This window comes from Danio rerio, chromosome 13, assembly GCF_052040795.2.
Source record: "Danio rerio strain M-AB ecotype USA chromosome 13, GRCz13ab, whole genome shotgun sequence".
Lineage (NCBI taxonomy): Eukaryota > Metazoa > Chordata > Actinopteri > Cypriniformes > Danionidae > Danio > Danio rerio.
The window spans coordinates 6345179-6367500 of NC_141033.1; the positions used below are offsets into that span (position 1 = coordinate 6345179).

The following is a 22322-nucleotide window of genomic DNA, read 5'->3' on the forward strand; positions in this document are numbered from 1 at the left end:
AAATACTCTTCATCTTCAATTATTTGAGTGTGGGCAAATTAACAGCAATTTTTCATTTTTTAAATGAACTAACCCTATAAAACTAATTACCATAGTAAGACATTCGTAAAATGTAACGTAATTAAACAAGCGCTCTGCATTAATAATTACCTACACATACTGAAATTACTGTGCATCACTCATTCAAAAAGGGCCCAAAATAAGATCTTCACTGCGCTGAACAGTCCTTTAAAATAGGGCTTTGTAATAAGAAACAAAAGAAACCTATCATGATTTTCTTTTTGTTGTGATTTCGATTTTTATCACGATTTTAAGATACACAAACGGACATTTTACAGTGTGAGGCTGAAAAATATTTCTAAAGGAAAATAATAAAATTTTATCAAAGACCTGTAATATCTCCAAGATGGTGAGAAATAAGGTTCTCTGGTCTGATGAGAGCAAGACAGAACTCTTCGTCCTTAATTCTAAAGGCTGGTTTATACTTCTGCATCACGTAATTGGCGTGACCCACGGCGCATGCAACGCGCGTAGCCGTGCATTTATACTTCTGCGTGTTGTTTCTGTTGCTCTGCAATAACACTTCTGAAACGCTAGTTGGCAGTGAGGTGTAAATGTTCCTCTGTGTCGAGTTTCTTCGCTGGTGTTTTTTCTTTTTCTGAACACTTCCTTATTGTACAAGTGGTTCAAACTCCTTCAATTTGAGGCAGGAACCGGCGAACGTGCAACAACTTTAACCATGAAGTAAACACAAAATAAAACTTTCCATCCGGAACTCCTTCCCAGCCCTGCTGAAAAATCCAGCTTAAACCAGCCTAGGCAGGTTGGCTGGTTTTAGCTGGTCGACCAGGCTGGTTTTAGAGGGGTTTTGGCCATTTCCAGGCTGGTTTTCAGCCATTTTGAGCCATTTCCAGCCTGGTCTTAGCTGGTCAGGCTGGAAAATGACCAGCTAAATTCAGCTAAAACCAGCTTGACCAGCCTGGTTAAAGCTGGACACAGCTGGTTTTAGCTGGGCTCCCAGCCTGGCTAGGCTGATCAAGCTGGTTTAGCTGGTCATCTCCCAGCCTGACCAGCTAAGACCAGGCTGGAAATGGCTGGAAACCAGCCTGGAAATGGCCAAAACCCCTCTACAACCAGCCTGGTCGACCAGCTAAAACGACCAGGTTGGTTTAAGCTGTTTTTTTCAGTAGGGAGGACTCTACACTTGTAAACAATTGCTCCATCGGGCTTGCACAGATCTCGGTCCCGCCCACACTCGTCAGCACTACCAAGCGAACCAATCACAGAGCTTGCGAGAAGCTTAGTTGCGACGTGTAGTTAAATTTTTTAAGCCGCAAGCGCTTGATGCAGAAGTATAAATCAGCCTTAAGGGGTATGTGTGGAGAAAACACAGGGTCTGAATACTAAGGATCATGTGATATTTCAGTTTTTTTTCAGATTGTTTTTTTTTTTTTGGGGGGGGGGGGGGGGTGCTGTGTGAATAATAATGAAGACAACAAAATTTACTACAATAATTAATAATTAACATACATATATATATATATATATATATATATATATATATATATATATATATATATATATATATATATATATATATATATATATATATATATATATATATATATATATAAAATTAAGAGTGAAAAATTTTAGGGGGTCTAAACATTTCCGTCCCCATTGTATTTACCTGATTCTATTTTAAATTAATTGAATTATCTATGCTATAAAATGAACTTTATGGAATTTAAAATAGTCATTTAAACCTTTCACCAGAAATGTATTAGTGACTGAAAAACACTTGCCGTGCTTATAGCCCATTGCTTTGTAAAATGTAAGGCAGGACATTATTCACATGAATTAAATTTTGTTAATTTTTAAGAAAAGAGATGTTGTTGAAATGGCATTTAATGGTGAGTTTAATGTTTACTGTCGATTTCTGTGTATGACATGTTTTATAAACTAAAGGACAAGTTAAAGTACTCAAATGAACATCACATCTCCAAAGATTCAAGCCAGAAAATTGTTTTATATTATTGTTTGTGCCTTATCTCCTCAAGTTTTAAAGCATCCTCTTGTTGAGGCAGAATTAGTCATGCTTTAGCTTTGAACTTTGATTCGCCAAGTAGTTCATGTCTCCTTCCTCCCCTGCTGTTAATATGCACAGTCAGTGTGCAAACACGATTATCTGCCTATTGTTCCGTTCAGATGAAGAACTGTACTTAGTAGCCTAATTACTGCCTCAATTTAGACATGCATAATTAATTACCATCAAATCAAAGTAAAAACTAATTAACAACGGAGTAATGACACAGAAGATTAAGAAAAAACTCAATGAGACTTGACAATCGCTGAGTTAGTCATATCAGTGATTAAATCAGATTGTGCAGAATATATTTCCTGCCCGATTCCTATGTGGGATTCCAGCATAATCATCCTCTACACCATAAATGCATATTGACTTGGTAAGTAGGCTTATGTGTATCTACGGTGATATACTGTATTGTTGAAAGGATCCACTTGTTGTTTAAAAAAAAACAGAGGTATTTTATTCAAAGCTTATGTTCTACAAGGCCCACACTCACCGAAGCATTACATAAGGAGCTTATTGTGTTTGTGTTAGAGCACGCTCGAAAAGCAATGAATCAGATTATGCACACAAGCTTAGCCAAAAACAGATTGTCGCATAGTTCATTTTCAGGACAGAATTGGAATGGCATTCACTGATCGGCCTAGTTTTAATAATTACTCACGGTTTAAGGTCGAGTAAGGACTGTTCTCCTAAAATTAGACTTTGATCATAATCTCTCTAATGATGAGACTGTTTTCTGTGATGCTGTGCATGAGTGAAGCTGGTAAATAAGAAAATCTTATGTTTTCTGGCTGTTGTTTTTTAAAGGGGAGGGGCTAATCGATGTCCCTCCCTCTCTTTATATTTCAGTTGAGATTGCATTGAATATTAAGTCCAATAGTAATATAAGTCCAATAGTAATGATAACAGTAAATGATCTAAATGTGTTTAAATGTATTTTTATATTCAGGGTAAAGCATAAAACTAAAAAATGTTCATCCAATTAAATATTGTCGGACCGACATCTCCTATAACTCCGATAAGCAGGTCAGACTGTCTGTCAGCATGTGTAGATTCGGACTTCTGCGCATCTGTTCACACAGGTCACAGTTCACTGCATCACAAACGCATGTGCGCGAGCGAGCTGCGGGCCTTGCCAATGCTGAGTCGAAGCCGGAGGCGCCGAAGGACAGACGAGCTCGGGCCGATTACTGTAAAGCCAGGCGCGGGTATAATTCGCCCTTAAAGCGGCCACTCGGTCACGAGACGGACCGGGAGAAATCAAATGCTGAATTGAAACTTTTAAAAACCTGAATCAATATTGGAGTTACTTTAGCACGCTGGAGGAAGGACGACAACATGGCTGAAGTATTACTGTTAGACAGGTAATGTTCTGTTTTAAAACTGTTTTAGTCAGGCTAAGCGTATGTTAGGGCCTACTCACACTATGCCATCTGTACCGTGCCCAGGCCCGTTTACCGGATCGTTTGAGAAGTGTGAGTGCACTGAATCGGGCTCAAGCACAGTTCACTTGGCCGGCCCTGGCCTGGTTGGAAGAGGTGTGCCTGAGCGCGGTTCACTTGGGCTTTGGCGCGGTACGCTTGTGTGTGAGTGCAAAACGCGCCAAAGCCCGAAACTGAAAGCTAGATGTGACTTTTAAGGGGCTGTTTCATATGGATTTATTAATCATTCTTACTGTTCAGTGAACGCAAACTGCCGTAGTTTATTAAAGAGGAGAACTCCTCACAGCATGACAGCTGCGCGGCTTCAGCAGACCTCCTCATTCCTGCAGCACGAGAGCTTTATGATTGTTTATGAGCGGCAAAAGTGGCGGATCTGTTCGGTGAAATATCTGACTGCGTGTCACCGCATCCCTAAGGTCTGTTTGGCGAAATATTTGACTGCATGTCACTGCATAACAAACGACTGAAACAATATAACTAGAGAAATGTCCTCTGTGCTGAGCGAGTGAGAGAGCGCTTCTCACTGAACAGTGCAGCAGCGATGACGTAAGCGTGCCGAGGCCCATTTGTGGTGTGAGCGCGGGCCGTCGGTGGAGATGGGAGGGGGACAAGCGTGCTTTGGCCCGGTTCAAGGCAACTGTACCTAGTGTGAGTACGGTCTTAGATTGTGTTGTTATGAGTGACTTACATGCACAGACGTGTTGTTCAGCCACTGAAATCTCCCGGTGTAAGATTGATGCGATTATTTTCAGTTTCATAAAATCCTTTTACAGTATCTATAATGAAGATTTATATTTAGTTTAACAACAAAACATCAGTAAATAGCGCTATTCCGCCTAACCTGACGTTGCTTTTATATTCACATTGGGTCATTTTTGAACAATGACAGCCTTCCTATACTGTTTACCGCTACTCTGAATATTCACTCTGAAATAGCATGTAAGTGTGGCAAAGTAATAAATGTAATTCCTGCACGCCGCTGGCATTAACTAACTGGCGAATGACATAAACTAGTGTGTTGTCTGTCTGCTGTTGTGATGCGGTGCGCGCGCTCTCGCGATTTCAGGGGGTGTGGCTTTGAATCACAGTCCCTCCCCGCCGTCCAAAGATAATATGCTAAGCGGTTAGCATTTTGGCAGATCACCTACTGCACCTTTAACTAGCGGATAGCGAATGTTTTTGGTCTGTGAGGGAAACTAGAGCACCCGGAGGAAACCCACGCCAACATGGAGAGAACATGCAAACTCCACACAGAAATGACAACTTCCGGGACTCAAACCAGCGACCTTCTTGTTGTAAGGGCTAACCACTGAGCCACCGTGTCGCCGTGAGGAAATTAAAGCGAACCAATTATATTAAAACAAAATGAAGGACCTTTAAAAATAGAATAACAGTGGGAACATTAATCTGACTCGAAGTTAAAAGTTTTAGAAGTCTGATGCAATTACATGTGCAGACAGCAATAACCTTTTTAAAATGACACCAGTGAAAGAGAATGGGAAAAGAGCTGTTCAAAGAGGCTGCTTTGGCCTCCCTCAAGGCACATCACGCCTGGCTCATTCACACAGTACATCCCAGCGGCGGATAACTTTCACTTCGGTCATCCATTAGCCCTCTCACCAAACCCAGTGAGAAGATGAAAAGACCTGGAGCTACGCTACATCTATAATACATGACCATTCAGACTGTATTACACTGAGCCTTTAACGCACACACACACGTTCTGAATTCAAAGACAATGATTTTTTTTTACATTACAATTGCTAAAAAAATGTGTTTACATTTTTCTTTGTATTACTGGAGTCTATACTGGAAAGAAAAGTACTATCTGGGTTAGCCTGCTCACAGGAAAGTTGTCAAACTAAGTCCAAATGAAGAAAATTATAGACATTATTATACAGCCTTTGCTGTGAAGCTCTAAATTGAGCTCAGGTACATTTTGTTTCCACTGATCATTCTTGAGATGTTTCAGCAGCTTAATAGGAGTTCAACTGTGGTAAATTCAGTTGATTGGACCTGATTTGAAAAGGCGTACACCTGTCTATATAAGGTCCCAGGGTTGACAGTGCATGTCAATGCACAAACCAAGCATGAAGACAAAGGAATTGTCTATAGACCTCCGAGACAGGATTGTCTCAAGGCACAAGGCTGGGGAAGGTTACAAAAACATTTCTACTGCTCTGAAAGCTCCAATAAGCACAGTGGCCTTCATCATCCGTAAGTGGAAGATGTTTGGAACCACCAGGACTCTTCCTAGAGCTGGCCGGCCATCTAAGCTGAGTAATCAGGGGAGAAGGGCCTTAGTCAGGGAGGTGATCAATAACCTGATGGCCACTCTGTCTAAGCTCCAGTGTTCTTCTGTGGAGAGAGGATAACCTTACAGAAGGACAACCATCTGTGCAGCAATCCACTAATCAGGCCTGTATGGTAGAGTGGCCAGACGAAAGCCACTCCCTGCCTGGAATTTGCCAAAAGGCATCTGAAGGACTCTCAGACCATAAGAAACACAATTCTCTGGTCTGATGAGACTAAAATTGAACTCTTTGAAGTGAATGCCAGGCGTTGCGTTTGGAGAAAACCAGGCACCGCTCATCACCAGGATAATACCATCCCAACAGTGAAGCATGGTGGTGGCAGCATCATGCTGTGAGGATGCTTTTCAGCAGCAGGAACTGGAAGACTAGTCAGGATAGAGGGAAAGATGAATGCAGCAATGTACAGAGACATGACTCCTGGTGTAAAGATACAGGATGTGCAGCACCTGAAACTACAGATACTGGAAGCCTGAGCTGGCATTTATCCAGCGGTGTCCCTATCAGTGTGTGAAGAGTGGAAGAAGAGGGTTGCATTGACAATCCAACACAATGGGCAGCACATTGAACGCATTTTATAAGTGGTCAAAAACTTGTAAATAACTCGTGAGAGAATAAAGTTAAGTTAAAACCAAGCACACCATTGATTGTCTTGTGAAATTCCCAATAAGTTTGATGTGTCAAATGACCCTCTTCCTAAAACAAAAGTTAGATCCAAGATGGCCGACTTCAAAATGGCCACCATGGTCACCACCCATCTTGAAAAGTTTGCCCCCTCACATATACTAATGTGCCACAAACAGGACGTTAATATCACCAACCATTCCCATTTTATTAAGGTGTATCCATATAAATGGCCCACCCTGTATTACAACTATTATAACGTCTATATTTTTACGTTTTGTTGCAAGTAGCCGTGTAATAAGCATGATAAAGTATATCCATGTTGTTTTTGCAAAATAAAACCCTTCAGTCTAATAAAGCTGCTCTGCTTTGCATTGGGCTGGCAATAACAATCTCCTCAATTTACTTTATCCCCAACTTAATGCACTGCTGCATAAATTTCATCATATCCTCTATATTTGTGAGGTTTTATCTAAAGACTTTTGTCATGAAATGTTGATTTTGAGTTTGTGTTCTATTGATTGCTGGATAATTGCTCAAAAAGGACATCGTTAATTAAAAGAGACGTCTAAGAGAGACCAATGAAAGGCTCTGCAGCTGAAATCGAGAGCGTAAAAAAGTTATTCATTTTCAAAGAGCGTGAGCTGGCTGGAAGAAGCTCCACAACCCACAGGAAACTGCTCTTTTCCGTGACTCACTCGCTCTCGAAACCCACCATAAGTAAATTAATCACCCGGATTAATGAGTAGATTTTGGTATTCATCCATTCAAAGCCATATGGTAATGTTTTTTACAAATCTGCTCAATATATAAAATATATATATACAAAATATACTCTATATATATATATATATATATATATACATACGAAAATATATATACAAAAAATATATATATATACAAAAATATACTAAATACTAACAACCTGCATATACTTTTTAACGTTAACTTCAGATATTAATAGTATACAGTGCGCAGCCTCAAGGAGAAGGTTGTTGGCCTAATAATGAACAAAGGAATGGGGTTAGACAAAACATTTGTTTTTTACCAACAACACACAAATCTCTTCTACAAATGAGCACTGGTTGTATGATCGCTGCACTTATGCTTTCTGTGCAGTATTGCCAAAAATGCCAATAGTATGAATGTTACTATTTACCCCACCTGCTGCAGGGCAAGTTGTAACAGACAGGGGGTTAGTTGTAACACATGCTTATAAAGGCAGATTTCACAAAGTTAATTTAAATCCAGTTTACTTTAAATAGTAGCTATATTTCCTCAGTACTTGGCTCTATTTATTTTTATTCTACATAGCACACTATGTTTATTTATTTATTGGATAAACACATTTGGATTTATTTGGATTGTTATCCATTATTATACAATGCATTTTTGTAGTATTAGCAATCAAATATTTGTTTTTCATTCATTCATTCATTTTCTTGTCGGCTTAGTCCCTTTATTATTCCGGGGTCGCCACAGCGGAATGAACCGCCAACTTATCCAGCAAGTTTTTTACGCAGGGGATGCCCTTCAAGCCGCAACCCATCTCTGGGAAACATCCACACACACATTCACACACACTCATACACTATGGACAATTTAGCCTACCCAATTCGCCTGTACCGCATGTCTTTGGACTGTGGGGGAAACCAGAGCACCTGGAGGAAAGCCACGTCAACGCAGGGAGAACATGCAAACTCCACACAGAAATGCCAACTGAGCCGAGGCTTGAACCAGCAACCCAGCGACCTTCTTGCTGTGAGGCGACAGCACTACCTACTGCGCCACTGCTTCGCCCACATATTTTTTTTGTCTATTAAAAAATATTTTATATTAAAAACATTTTAGAATTTAAAGAAGGGATCTGTCAGAGGCGTGCTCATTCTGTTCTGAGGTTTTTACATGATCCGGCTAAATAATGTGATTGGGTTTGCAGAGGGGTTGTGGTGAATTGATTTTGGTGTAGGCTTAGATTTTAAGAAGCAGAGGCTGAGAAAGGATTCCAGTTTTTGTTTTTTTTTCAGGCAGAGAATTAGAGAGCTGTGGGTGTTGAGTCGTGATGCATCGGATGAAAGAGAAAGAGAGAAACAGAGGGAGAGGCATATAGAGATGAAGACATAAGCTGCTTTTAAAGTCAGCGTTATATCAGAATTTACAATGTTTATTTCGCTATAGCTCACATTGTTGTTTTTAAGGTGAATAATTAATCCGTGCAAGTTAATCCACTGAAAAATAAATGTTTGTTTTAGTAATCTTCAATGGAAGTCTGCTCATTTGCTTCTGTGTTTGAAATGGCGGTCCTTCTTTTGACGTCAACCTGATGGCTTATATAGCAACTGTATATTAATACACTCTCTTACCGTTAATTTGCTATAAGGAAATGATGTGCAAAAGGAAGCCTCATCCCCTCCTCATTATTCCTTTGTATTTGGAAGTACATCAACATAGTAAAATAAAAGTCTTAGCAACTTCCTGTTCAAGCAGATTTTAAAGTCAGTATCAGATGTAAACACTCCAAGTTTAAAGACATAAAAATCCTTGCAAACACCATCATCACCACAGTGAAATGAACCACCAACTTATCCAGCAAGTTTTTACGCAGCGGATACCCTTCCAGCCGCAACCCATCTCTGGGAAACATCCACATACACTCATACACTACAGACAATTTAGCCTACCCAATTCACCTGTACCGCATGTCTTCGGACTGTGGATGAAACCGGAGCACCCAGAGGAAATCCACGCGAATGCAGGGAGAACATGCAAACTCAACGCAGAAACCCCAACTGAGCCGAGGCTTGAACCAGCGACCCAGTATATCTGGGAATATATATATATAAATATTCCCAGAGATGGTTTGCGGCTGGAAGGGCATCAGCTGCATAAAAACTTGCTGGATAAGTTGGCGGATCATTCTGCTGTGGCGGCCCCGGATTAATAAAGGGACTAAGCCAACAAGAAAATGAATGAATGAATGAATGAATGAATGAATGAATGAATATATATATATATATATATATATATATATATATATATATATATATATATATATATATTCATTTATTCATTCATTTTCTTGTTGGCTTAGTCCCTTTATTAATGTCTGTCTGTATATATATATATATATATATATATATATATATATATATATATATATATACACACACACACACACACACACACACACACACACACACACATATATATATATATATATATACACATATACATATACATATACATACACACAACAGTTCTGTCTGGTTCTCGAATCTGATTGGCTGATAGTCGTGCGATATTCTGCAATATCAGAATTTCCTCATCCTTCTGGATTACTCCGTCCACATAAAGTGTTAGCAGATCAATAAACTCACTACAGTTTAACAAATATTGCAGCTGTTGGACAACATAATGTACTTTTGAGGCTTTTTTAGGCGAGAATGTGTTTAAATATTTATCATTTCAAAGAGTCAGCGCATCGGTGGCCAGCCTGTCATACTGAGCAGGGCAAAGATGATTAATTTTCCGCCACAAGATGGTGACAGAGACTGCATAACCATTTACCTGATTACTAGCCAAAAATTGTTCCCGTAGTAACTTTTTTTTTTTTTAAATGTGTTACAAGAACCAAAATTGAAATACTTGTTTATTAAAAACACAAACAATAAAGATCATGAGGAACTCATTAAATAATGTTTTTTGTATTGTTTGCAAGGAAATACAAGTCAAAGTAAATTCAGAAATCACTACTTTTTTAATTTGCACATTTCCACATTGTCCTAACTTTTTCTGATTTGGCATTGTTTAATATTATGTTTTTTCACAATGACAAAAATAAAAGTTATTAGAAAAAGTTATTAAAATTATTACTTGTGAAAGTGAACATTTCACAGAAGGGCTAATCCCTTTGCTATCATCCGTATACTGTTTTTAAATATAGTGTTGTGTTTATTTGTCATATAAAATGTTCATTAAACTCCACCCCCCACCCACCCCACCCCCCGCTTAATTGTTTTTCTCACAAACAAACAGAAATGAACACCCTCGTAATGGTCAAGGTTTTTATGAATGCTTTGAAATATGTGTTTAATAAGAATCGGTAATATGTGAAAACACTGCAATTATCACTGTGTCTTCTAAGGCGAATGACCTCTTGCTCGTTCTGTAAGCAATCTCTCTCCTCTCAAGAGCATTGCGGTGAGCTATAAATACATTTGACACTGCAGTATTCTAGTCACCTTTACAAAACAATGTGGCAAACCCGGGAAATTCTGCATCGTTTGCCCATCAGCATAAGGTAGACTACATAAAGGAATATTTGTTTTTTAAATGCTTAATGTGTGATGAATAAGGACTGGATAAAGAGTTCTGTGAGTTTTTTTTTTTTGGAAACCTGCTGTTCAGCTGTGCATCTTTCTGCAGGTTTAGTGAATAATTGCCTTCAGGTCAGTGTCAGTGAAATATTGAAATGCTCAAATTATTATAATTGGTTGTGATATATATTGCTTAGCAACTGTAAACAGCTTACACTCTTAAAAATAGAAGTCATTTATTGGCCTTAAAGAACATTCAACACTCAAGGAAATTTTCCATTGCACAGAAAGACCTTAATAGTGGACAGTACCTATTTAGATTCTTAAATTTTCTTTATATCAAGAAAAAAAAGTATTTTTTTGCTATTATTATTAATGAAAATTGCTATTATTATTATTATTTTTATTATTATTATTTTTATTATTATTATTATTATTATTATTGTTGTTATTGTTGTTGTTCTTATTGTTATTGTTATTATTATTATTATTATTATCATTATTATTGTTGTTGTTGTTGTTGTTCCTATTGTTATTATTATTGTTGTTATTGCTCTTATATTTATTATTATTATTATTATTATTATTATTATTATTGTTGTTGTTGTTGTTGTTGTTGTTGTTATTGTTCTTATTGTTATTGTTATTATTATTATTATTATTATTATTATTATTATTATTATTATTACTATCTTTGTCTTTAAAATCAATTGTTTTTCATATGTTTATGTTATTTCTGTAGCAATGCTAATATAGTTAGAATAATAGATATATTTTGTGATGTTTTATTACTCCAAAAGATCTATTCTACTCTATTTGTATTTAAATAAAATTTGTAATAATAACAATATTAATAATAATAATAATAATAAGGTGACGCAGTGGCGCAGTAGGTAGTGCTTTACAGCAGGAAGGTCACTGGTTTGAGCCTCGGCTGGGTCAGTTGGCGTTTCTGTGTGGAGTTTGCATGTTCTCCCTGCGTTCACTTGGGTTTCCTCCGGGTGCTCCGGTTTCCCCCACAGTCCAAAGACATGTGGTACAGATGAATTGGGTAGGCTAAATTGTCCCTAGTGTATGTGTGTGAATGAGTTTGTATGATTGTTTGCAAGTGATGGGTTGCATCCGCTGCGTATATGATTGTTTCAAAGTGATGGGAAGGGCATCCGCTGCGTAAAAACAAATGCTGGATGAGTTGGCGGTTCATTCCGCTGTGACGACCCCAGATTAATAAAGGGACTAAGCCAGGCATGTTGAAAACTCGGTCCTGGAGGGCTGGTGTCCTGCAAAGTTTAGTTCCAACCCCAATCAGACACAGTTGGGCTAGCTAATAAGGCTCTAACTAGGCTTTCTAGAAATAGCCTTGCAGGTGTGTTGAGGCAAGTTGGAGCTAAAATCTTCAGGACACTGGCCCTCCAGGGCCGAGTTTGGACACCCCTGGCCGAAAAGAAAATGAATGAATGAATGATATTATCAATTATAATATAATAATATCAATAATTATAATGATGATGATAATTTTTATTTTATGATTTTTTTTAGATTTTGCAAAATATACTTATTTTAAGACAAAATAATAATAATAATAAAAGCCATGATGATCATATTATCTTTTAATTACTATTATTATTAATATATTATTATTTATTCTTTCATTCATTTTCTTTTCAGCTTAGTCTCTTTATTAATCTGAGGTCGCCACAGCAGAATGAACCGCCAACATATCCAGCATATGTTTTACGCAGCGAATGCCCTACCAGCTGCAACCCATCACTGATAAATATGTCTTATTATTTATTCATATTTTAATTGTATTTAATATATTATATTATATTTAAATATATAATTAATTTTTTACATTATTATTAATAACAATAACTGTGATTATGATAATATTAATAATAATAATAATAGTAATAATAATACTGATAATAATAATATCAATGATGATGTTGATGATGATGTTGATAATAAAGTTGATGATAATCATCATCATCATTTTTATTTTATAATTTTATTTATATTTTGCAAAATATACTTAATTAAGACAAAAATCAAGTTGTTATCGTATCTTTATTAATGTTATATTATTGCTATTGTATCTGTCTTATTATTATTATTATTATTATTATTATTATTATTACAGGTTACACTTTTTTTAATGGTCTATTTGTTGGATTTAAGTTACATTGCATCTACAAGCAATATCAACAGTTAATAAGCAGACAGTCTACTAATACTTAAATGGACCATCAAAATAAAGTGTTACCTAATTAAATAATTAGCAATATTCATATTATTGCTGTTAGTAGTAGTAGCAGTATACAGACGTATTTAGATTTTTTTAAAGCAATCCCTGCAATCAAAACTAGAAATAAATTAATAATACATTAATGAAAAAATAAATTAAATGAAGGCCTTCTCCAAAATCTTGAGAATCAGTATTTTATGTGCAACACTGTAACTTATTTCCTTGTGCCTTGTTGTTTTGTTATAAAGCAGAACAGACTTGAGTTATGCAGAGAAGTAGCCATTACTACACAGTACGACCACCTGTTACCACACTTTGGTTACGAAACGTTCCCTGGCAACTGTAAACGCTCCTCACTCTTGATAATACAGACTTTTTATGGACATTCACTGATGATTATTTAACATTCATTTAACCTTTATAAAGGAATATAAGGTTCTCCAGATCATACAATGTTTTTTACCTTTGGAAAAATTGAAAGGTAGCCTACTTTTTAATTACGTATTATTAATAAATGCAGCTTGAATGTGGCATTTATGCACAATAGACAGTTGAGAGCTTCAGTTCTCACCTCGTGAGACAGGTAGAAAGCTGCGATTCCCAGCGGCCAGAAACAGCAGAGCATGGAGAAAACACTGAGGCCCAGGTGGTCCCTCGGGGGCATCAGGAGGAAATTGTCTTCACTCTCTGAGTCACTTGAATACTCGCTCTGAGGAAAACACACAAAACACAAGGGTAATAATGCTAACGTGTAACTTTGATTTGTAAAGTTTGTGGGGGAGGGACACAGTGAGAGCAAATGTTTTTGATTTAAATCCCACTTCCTGATTTACATAAATTTGATGTACACATGAAATCAAAACTAACCACATGACTTTGTTTGCTCGCATTGCTAGTTTTATGGCGAACAATTCATCTGTTCATGTCATTCAGAAAACAAGTAGTTGCCCTTGTAATCTTTAATTGTTTTCAGTTAAAATTAAGCTAAGCTAAGATACTTAACCACTCCCCTCCAGCTATCAGTGTGGGCAACAAACAGCAATGGTGAGGGAGTCTGCTAGGCTGTAATAGAGTCGAGGAACTATGACGTCAATTTGTATGCAAAAACCTATAAGCGAGTTAGCATCTTAACGGTTCCCTCAATGGGTTTTTTTGCAATGGGATTTTAGTTAAAGAGCCCATATTATACATGAAATAGGGTCATATCTTGGTTGTAAGGGTCTCCAACAACAGTCTAATATGCATGCAAGGTCAAAAAAACACTTTCATGGTCTTATAATCTGCATTTATTTTTACCTAATTATCCCAGCGACTCCTGTATGAATCGTCCAGTGATTCATTTGTTCCCAAACCCCTCCTTAGCGCGAAGCTAATCTGCGCTGATTAGACCAATGACAGTCTGTTGCGATTGGTCGACTGCCTTCAGTCAGAGAGTGAAAAGCCAAACAGCTAATCAGCAATATAAAAGTAATCACAGTTCATGCACGCTCGATAGTGTAGGCGTGGATTTTAGCTGCCAGTGGGTCAATATAAATACAGACTATGGACTTGAAAATTCAGACGACTGACTATTTTATTGAGCAAAAACTCCAAAAACAGTTGAGGAGATCTCCTAGCTTCTCACTCTGCTCTTTTCACAGACACATATTGCACACACACACACGCACTTAACCCTGCTCCGGACGACAACGCGCGCGCGCACACACACACACACACACACACACACACACACACACACACAAACACACACACCTTCGGACGACAGCGCGCGCACACGCACACACAGACACACACACTTCTCCTCGTCCACGGAGCTCCGTTAACAAAGCAGCACGCGTCGCGTTTTTAACGTGACTTTGCACGCGATAAGAGAATATAGCCAGTTAACCTGATACAGTACACTCGGTTACAAGTAACAAATCACAACTAAATACATTTGCAAGCTAGAGTAAACGAGGCAACTTTAATCGCACGTACTTACACTTGAGAAATGGAGGAAGAAAAATCCATCCTGACGTCCAGCATTAAGTTACTCTTTACTGATCCTTCCTTTAACAAACGCTAATGAAGTATTCTTTGTAGCATGTAGTTTCCAGAAGTTTAGTTTCCAACTGCTTGGCTATAATGCTGAGGTTTCATCTTTGGGTAGAGACTCAATATATCCATCTGCAGTGTGACTTCAATCGACCGGCATGTTTGTGTGTGCGTGTGTTTGTGTGTGTGTGTGTGTGTGTCTGGGTTTCTGCGTCAGAGGGCGGGGCCTCAGGTTTGAAATCTCCCGGGTTTGCGCGTGCACGTGAATAACTTGGTTTCGTTCGTACGTCATGGCGAAACACCTAATGAATCGGTATCAAGGCGACTCGTTTGAAGCACTATGAGTCGACTCTTTTATAGATGAATCAACAGTTTTAAACACTGTATTCTTACAGATTTAAGCCTTAGCTGGATACTTTACTTCACTTAGAGCTGTGTTACACACTACATGGAGGGGAATTTTCAAAAACCCATAATATGGGCTCTTTAAATCGCTTAAACAAGGTTTGTGGCTAACACAAACTCAAGATACTTTCAAATTTTATTCAGCTACAGCTCACTCTTGAGCTTTTAAATCAGTTGTGCTTCTATAAAAGGCAGTTGCTATTCATTCATTTTCTTGTCAGCTTAGTCCCTTTATTAAACCGGTGTCGTCACAGCAGAATGAACCACCAACTTATACAGCAAGTTTTTACGCAGTGGATGCCCTTCCAGCCGCAACCCATCTCTGGGAAACATCTTGATCATTATTTTATTAATTGTTTTTCATGCATAAACAAACACATTTAGCTAATGAAATTAAATTAAATATTCACATTCCTGGTGCTAAAATACTGAATCAACCAACTTCTTTTTTTCCACTGGATTCAAAAGTTATCATTGGAATGAATAGCCGGTATCAGTGGTTATCAGCTGATAGACATGGGCCAGTATCACCCATCCACATGGTTAATCAGCTAAACTAATAGAGCAGCTCCAGCTCCAGATCTGTTTTACATTACTTTGATAGTTGGGTTTAAGGTTGGCGTAGGAGTAGACGTTAATAAAATACAATTAATAGGGATTTAATAAATAATATAAATAATTCTCGTTAACCTCTGGCAACCCAGAACTGGAAAACACCCATACACTCTCACATTCACACTCATACACTACGGCCAATTTAGTTGCATGTACTATGAATTTTATGTGGTAGATGTATTATTTTTGAGACTGATTTGGCTGTGAATCACACTGCAAGACATGTTCTTGGATATGTTTTAGTCACAGCTTCAACGCGTAGATGGATGTTTCCTTTTTCGTCTTATTTACTATCCACAAGCGCATAAACAGCTTGCACAACCTGGCTTTCTTGTCACCAATTTGCACCAAAATGACATCTGCATATGTTAACACAGCGAACAGAAGTCTTTTGCACACGGGCTAAATGAAGACGAGTGGAGGAGACGCCAGCCAGACTATACTGGATATCACAAATCTGTGCTGCGCTGATAGTTATGCTTTAGTCCTTTTTAGTGCCATGGAATGCATTAATATAATATACAGGGTGGGCCATTTATTTGGATACACCTAAATAAAATGGGAATGGTTGGTAATATTAACGTCCTGTTTCTGGCTCATTAGCATATGTGAGGGGGCAAACTTTTCAAGATGGATGGTGACCAGGATGGCCATTTTGAAGTCGGTCATCTTGAATCCAACTTTTGGTTTTTCATTTGACACACTCATTCTTTCATTTTCTTTTTGGCTTAGTCCCTTTATTATTATAGGGTTGCCACAGCAGAATGAACCGCCAACTTATCCAGCATGTGTTTTGGCCTTCCAGCTGCAACCCATCACTGGGAAACACCCATACACACTCATTCACACAAATACACTATGGGCATTTTAGCCTACCCAATTCACCTACACCACATGTATTTGGACTGTGGAAGAAACCGGAGCACCCGGAGGAATCATGGAAGAACATGCACACAGAAATGCCAACTGACCCAGCCGGAGCTCGAACCAGCGACCTTCTTGCTGTGAGGCTATTGTGCTACCCACTGCACCACCATGACGTTCCCAGTTTCTACACTGTAAAAAAGAAAAGTTGATTCGGCTTAAAATTGTAAGGCAACTTGCTTCACAGCTTGTTGACTCAATTTTTAACCCAAGATCTGCACTTGACTCTGTCACAATCACCAGCGATCTAGTCCATACAGAACATACATCCTGGAGAACCACAAATCTGCCACCAAAAGAACTACAAATCCTGTCATGCACCTAACACACATCTATTCTGGTTCTTTGTTGATTACACACACACACACACACACACACACACACAGTTGGGAGCTGCTCAAGGACAGATTACACAGACTTTATATACAGCACACACAAGCAAACAGACTTTGCTGAGTCTTGTTGGTATTAACCAGTGTTTAATATGTAAATTGCGAAGTCCTTGAACAGATTGGAGTAACGGATCCAGCATGTTACGCGAGGATGGAGAGGTGCCGTGCATGAAAGTGGACAGCCAGGGGGGAGGGAGAGAGATGGTTGGGAGTTAGTGAGGTGGATGGTGGAGGGCTGAGGGTGGCAGGAGTGTCGCAGACAGGGCCGGCGCGTCCATAGAGGCGACCTAGGCGGCCACCTAGGGCGGCAGAATACAGAGGGCGGCGTCCCCAACACAACCCTCACCTCTTCCGCCCTCAGTTTTATCCGCGTCTAGGGCGGCGTCCGCGACACTACCCTCAACATCCGCGCCCTCAGTTATATCCGCGTCTAGGGCGGCAGAATATGGAGGGTGGCGTCCCTCCAGTTTCACTTTAGGGTTGAGGGCGGCATAACCGTCCTTTGCCTAGAGCGGCAGTTCAGCTTGCTCCGGCCCTGGTCGCAGATGAAACTGAAGAGGGTTGGGGACTTGTGGAAGAAAGTGCAAGTGAACAGCAGACAGGGGAGGAGGGCGGTTGAGAAGGGGGATTGGTAAAATGAGGTGCCGGATCAGATTATCTGCCGAGATCAAGTCCAACACATACCTGTCAACCCCACCGTTTTTCCCGGGATTCTCGCCTATTTTACAGTTCTATCCCATAAAGGTACGTAACAGTATTTTCCCTGTATTTTCAGTCTTCCTCTGAAGGGTGCCAATAAACATTAAAGAGCCAATCCTCCATATACACAACCTATACCGCCAAACCACCAGGGGTCACCCTTTGTTCTTAAATGCGAATCTGTTCTGTGCTTCCGCTTTGTTTAGGCATGAAAAAACTTTGAAAAAAATATAAAAACGTTGCGATTCTCTTCTTTTTCATTACAGATGCCGTCTCCACTTCATATGCAATCCTCAAAACAGTCATACAGTGGGACGTGACTATCAGCTGACGCACTCCATAGTGATAAATAGTAGATTCTGTTTCCAAAATGGATTCTGTACTCGTGATTTGAAGCGGAGCAAAAGTCTCTTTAAACAGACATACACATAACTAATAAAAATAATAATGTCTAAAGATGTCAATCTTGGTGTGTTTTTTTCAAACACAACTAATTTCATCCTAAATGCTCTGCTGAAAAATCCAGCTTAAACCAGCCTAGGCTGGTTGGCTGGTTTTAGCTGGTTGACCAGGCTGGTTTTAGAGGGGTTTTGGCCATTTCCAGGCTGGTTTCCAGCCATTTCCAGCCTGGTCTTAGCTGGTCAGGCTAGAAAATGACCAGCTAAATCCAACTAAAACCAGCTTGACCAGCCTGGTGTAAGCTGGACATAGCTGGTTTGGGCTGAGCTCCCAGCCTGGCTAGGCTGGTCAAGCTGGTGTTAGCTGGTCATCTCCCAGCCTGACCAGCTAAGACCAGGCTGGAAATGTCTGGAAACCAGCCTGGAAATGGCCAAAACCCCTCTAAAACCAGCCTGGTCGACCAGCTTAAACCAGCCAACCAGCCTAGGCTGGTTTAAGCTGGATTTTTCAGCAGGGTGAGCACAAAAATTTAGGAAAGCAGTCGAATGCTTTCATTATAACGTTAGATGTGTGCATTTTTAAAGTGACACCTCTGGTATTTAATGTAATCAAACGAGGAAAAAAAACTAAACAAATAAGAGATTCATTCGTTGGTCTTTAATCAGAATGTGTAAGTTATACAGTGAAGAAACAGCTAATGAGATTGATAGCTTGATTCTATTTAATTATAATAGCTATTAATTTTAATAAGCTGAACTGTTTGCTAATTTATTAGCTGCTGATGTACACCATTTATTTTTTCTTTTGTAAAAAATAGTAATAATAAAACATGTTACTGACCATTTAACAGTTTATTTACAACAAAACAGCTTCAAATTAGCATATTTGGTAATTTGGGGATTTTTTAAAATGGGGGGGTCAGGGGAATCCCTTATTATGGTGGGCATATACCTTATTTTCACATCCCAATGTTGACAGGAATGGTCCACCATCAGCAGTGAATATTTAGTATATTGATGTTTGCTGTGAAGCAGCGAGGTGCTCTAAAAACCTGCTGGAACATCTTCTTCCTACCAGCATGTCAACGTAATGATGCAACAGATTGAGAAGTGCGTCTGCATAATCAGGGTGTCAAGTGCTCCATTAATTTGATTTCAAAATGAACTTCAAAAAGGACAGAGGATAAAGGCTAAAGGTGGCGATTATGAAAGAAGGCATGATGGAGTTCTCTCGGCAGGTAAGATATAAATCCATTTCTCCAAAAAAAACAAGCTACAGCTATGCTCTTCTGAAAGCAATGAGGGAAAGTGTTACATGAGTCATCGGAGTGGCTGTGCATTCTGTCCTCTGCTCTAGCAAGCAATGTTTTTCTCCAGGACAATGCAATCAGATTTTCATTCCCCATGATTCATAGCCTGATTAATCTCTCCATAAATTGCATTTCTGATTAGCTGATTATGGAATACCCAAAAGAGACATGCGAGTGCCTTTAGAGGGTTATGCAGTTTATTCAACTGTAATTCTATCACAACAGATGCAGACACACACTACATTTGACTTTCACAACACATTCTTTGGAAGTTGAAATGGAATGTAAAAAGATTCCATAAAAAGAAAGAAAATGTTTATGCCACAATGCAAATATGTGTATATATGAAGAGTTTAGATGCAAAAACCTCTAAATGCGTTCTGACATTTTCCTTTAAAATTAGCATTTTCATCAGGCTCCCTGTGTGTATGTTCCATAGCGTCATTTTTATGCCAAAGAATAAGTCCTTTTCCTAGTCTTTAAAGTGAAATATCTCAAAATAAACAAAGGAGGTTGAGAATCATGTTCATTTACGATGGAAATTTCAGACGGCAGTTGAACATCTCAACTCTTAATTATTAATTATTAATTCATTTTTCTTTAGCTTAGTCCCTTTATTCAACTTATTCAGCGTATGTTTTACACAGTGGATGCACTTTCAGCTGCAACCCAGTTCTGGGAAACATCTATACTCACTCATCCACACATACACTACGACCAATTTTAGTTTATTCAATTCACCTATAGTGCATGTCTTTGGACTGTGGGAGAAACAGGAGCACCCAGAGGAAACCCACACTAACACGGGGAGAGCATGCAAAGTCAACACAGAATTGCAAACTAGTTCAGCCAGGACTTAAACCAGCAACCTTCGTGCTAAAGAATGAGGTGACAGAGCTAACCACTGAGCCCCTGTGCCACCCATAATTATTACTAATTACAAATTTTATGAGCACCGGACAATAATTATTTTAAAACGTTCATGTGATTTCATGAACTAATAGTTCAGTGAAGTTAATGACTGTATAATAATTGTGATAACTGTAACAGATCAACTATTCCTCAAACTATACCCATACCAAAAAATCTATAATCGTTCCATCAACCACCCCCCTCCCCCAGTATTCAGTTTGCACGATCAGAACTCACCCCAGCCTTAATTCCGCCTCCAAATAACTCACTCATCTTTGCTCGATCATTAGCACCTACAACCCTCTTCACCGCGCAATCATAAGCACCATAGCCCCAGTCACCTCCCCCACCCCAGGTCTTTCGTTTGCACGATCTTAACACAGCCTCCAAATAAGTCGACCACACCCCAAACCCAACCAATAGTGTTTTAGAAAGCACTAATTGACCAGTGCCCACCCAATTCCCCAATTGAGCGTTTTGCAAGTTTGACGCGCTTAACGAGCGTTTCGCGCGAATCTCTCGATTTTGAAAATCTGAACATCAGCGTACATTCGCGCCGCGTTAACCAATCAGAAGCTTGCTCTTGTGGGGGCGTGATTGGGACGTAGAACCTGTTGTCGGTGTTCCGAGGGAAATCCTCCAGCCTTCACCGACCACAGTTCATCAAACTCAGCTTTGCTCAGTCAGAAGCACCGCTAAAAACCTCCGTCATCCAGGTTAAGTTTCTGGAGGAGTTTATGAGCTCACGGAGCTGGATGCACCTCTGAAAGGATGTAGTGGACTCAGAGACGACCCTAAACGTATTGACGCTGTTTTTCAGTCTTCATAAACACATAAACACTGTTATTTTCTTCATAAAATCCATCTTAGCCATTTAGCTATGAAGCTAGAATTTCGGGCAGACAGAGCCCTGCCCATCACGGGAATCCGCGTCTGTTCTGAAGTGAATTTGACACGCGATTGAAGCAGGGTTTGACGCGCGAATGAAGAGTAAACTCAAATGTTCACGCGGCTATTTCTGGTGTGAACACAGCATCACACTGTTATTTACTTGTTTATTTATTTATTTTTTTGGGCTTCTATTTTTGTTTTACTCACTTTCTGGAAATGTTCTTGGTCGGACTCGAATCTGGTCTTCACAGTCAACTCTTTGCATCTCAAGTCTGCTGACGTACACTGCGAGCCACGGAACATACTGGTAAAGCAGTCCATTTAAAAGTAAGTGGTCAACTGGTAGGCACAAAAAGGAATGGCATTATACCACCCCATAGCATTCATTTTAAAGATGACAGTCGGCACAATAGCCTAGTGGTTATCGTGCTGACATATGGTGCAGTAGCACTTCAGGGTGTCCCAAGTTCGAATCCCGGCTCGAGTACATTTCACGCCCCTTCCCTCTCCCACTTCGCTTCCTGTCTCATTACTGTCCTATCCACTTAATAAAAGGCCAAAAATAAATCTTTAAAAAAAAAAAAAAAGATTACATGCAGCCATACGTACTTCTGGCTACATAATTCGCGATCTCCAGAAATGTATATAAGGCTACGTTTTGAGAATGACTCTGTTGGCTTTCCAAGTCAGTCATTTTTTATAAAAGCT

The 22322-nt window shown here is 39.1% G+C and overlaps 1 protein-coding gene across 6 annotated transcripts in view; it reads right to left on the reverse strand.

Moving 5' to 3' along the window:
- syndig1 (synapse differentiation inducing 1) overlaps nucleotides 1-22322 on the reverse strand; it is a 53840-nt gene that overhangs the window by 18224 nt on the left and 13294 nt on the right. For all 6 annotated transcript variants that reach the window (XR_015505640.1, XR_015505639.1, XR_015505641.1 and 3 more), the window contains exon 3: nucleotides 13606-13743. Coding sequence is in view for 1 of the 6 variants with exons in the window: in XM_087278978.1 (XP_087135104.1) it covers nucleotides 13606-13743 (138 nt within the window). In the remaining 5 variants the exon portion in view is untranslated. The remainder of the gene's footprint in view (nucleotides 1-13605; nucleotides 13744-22322) is intronic.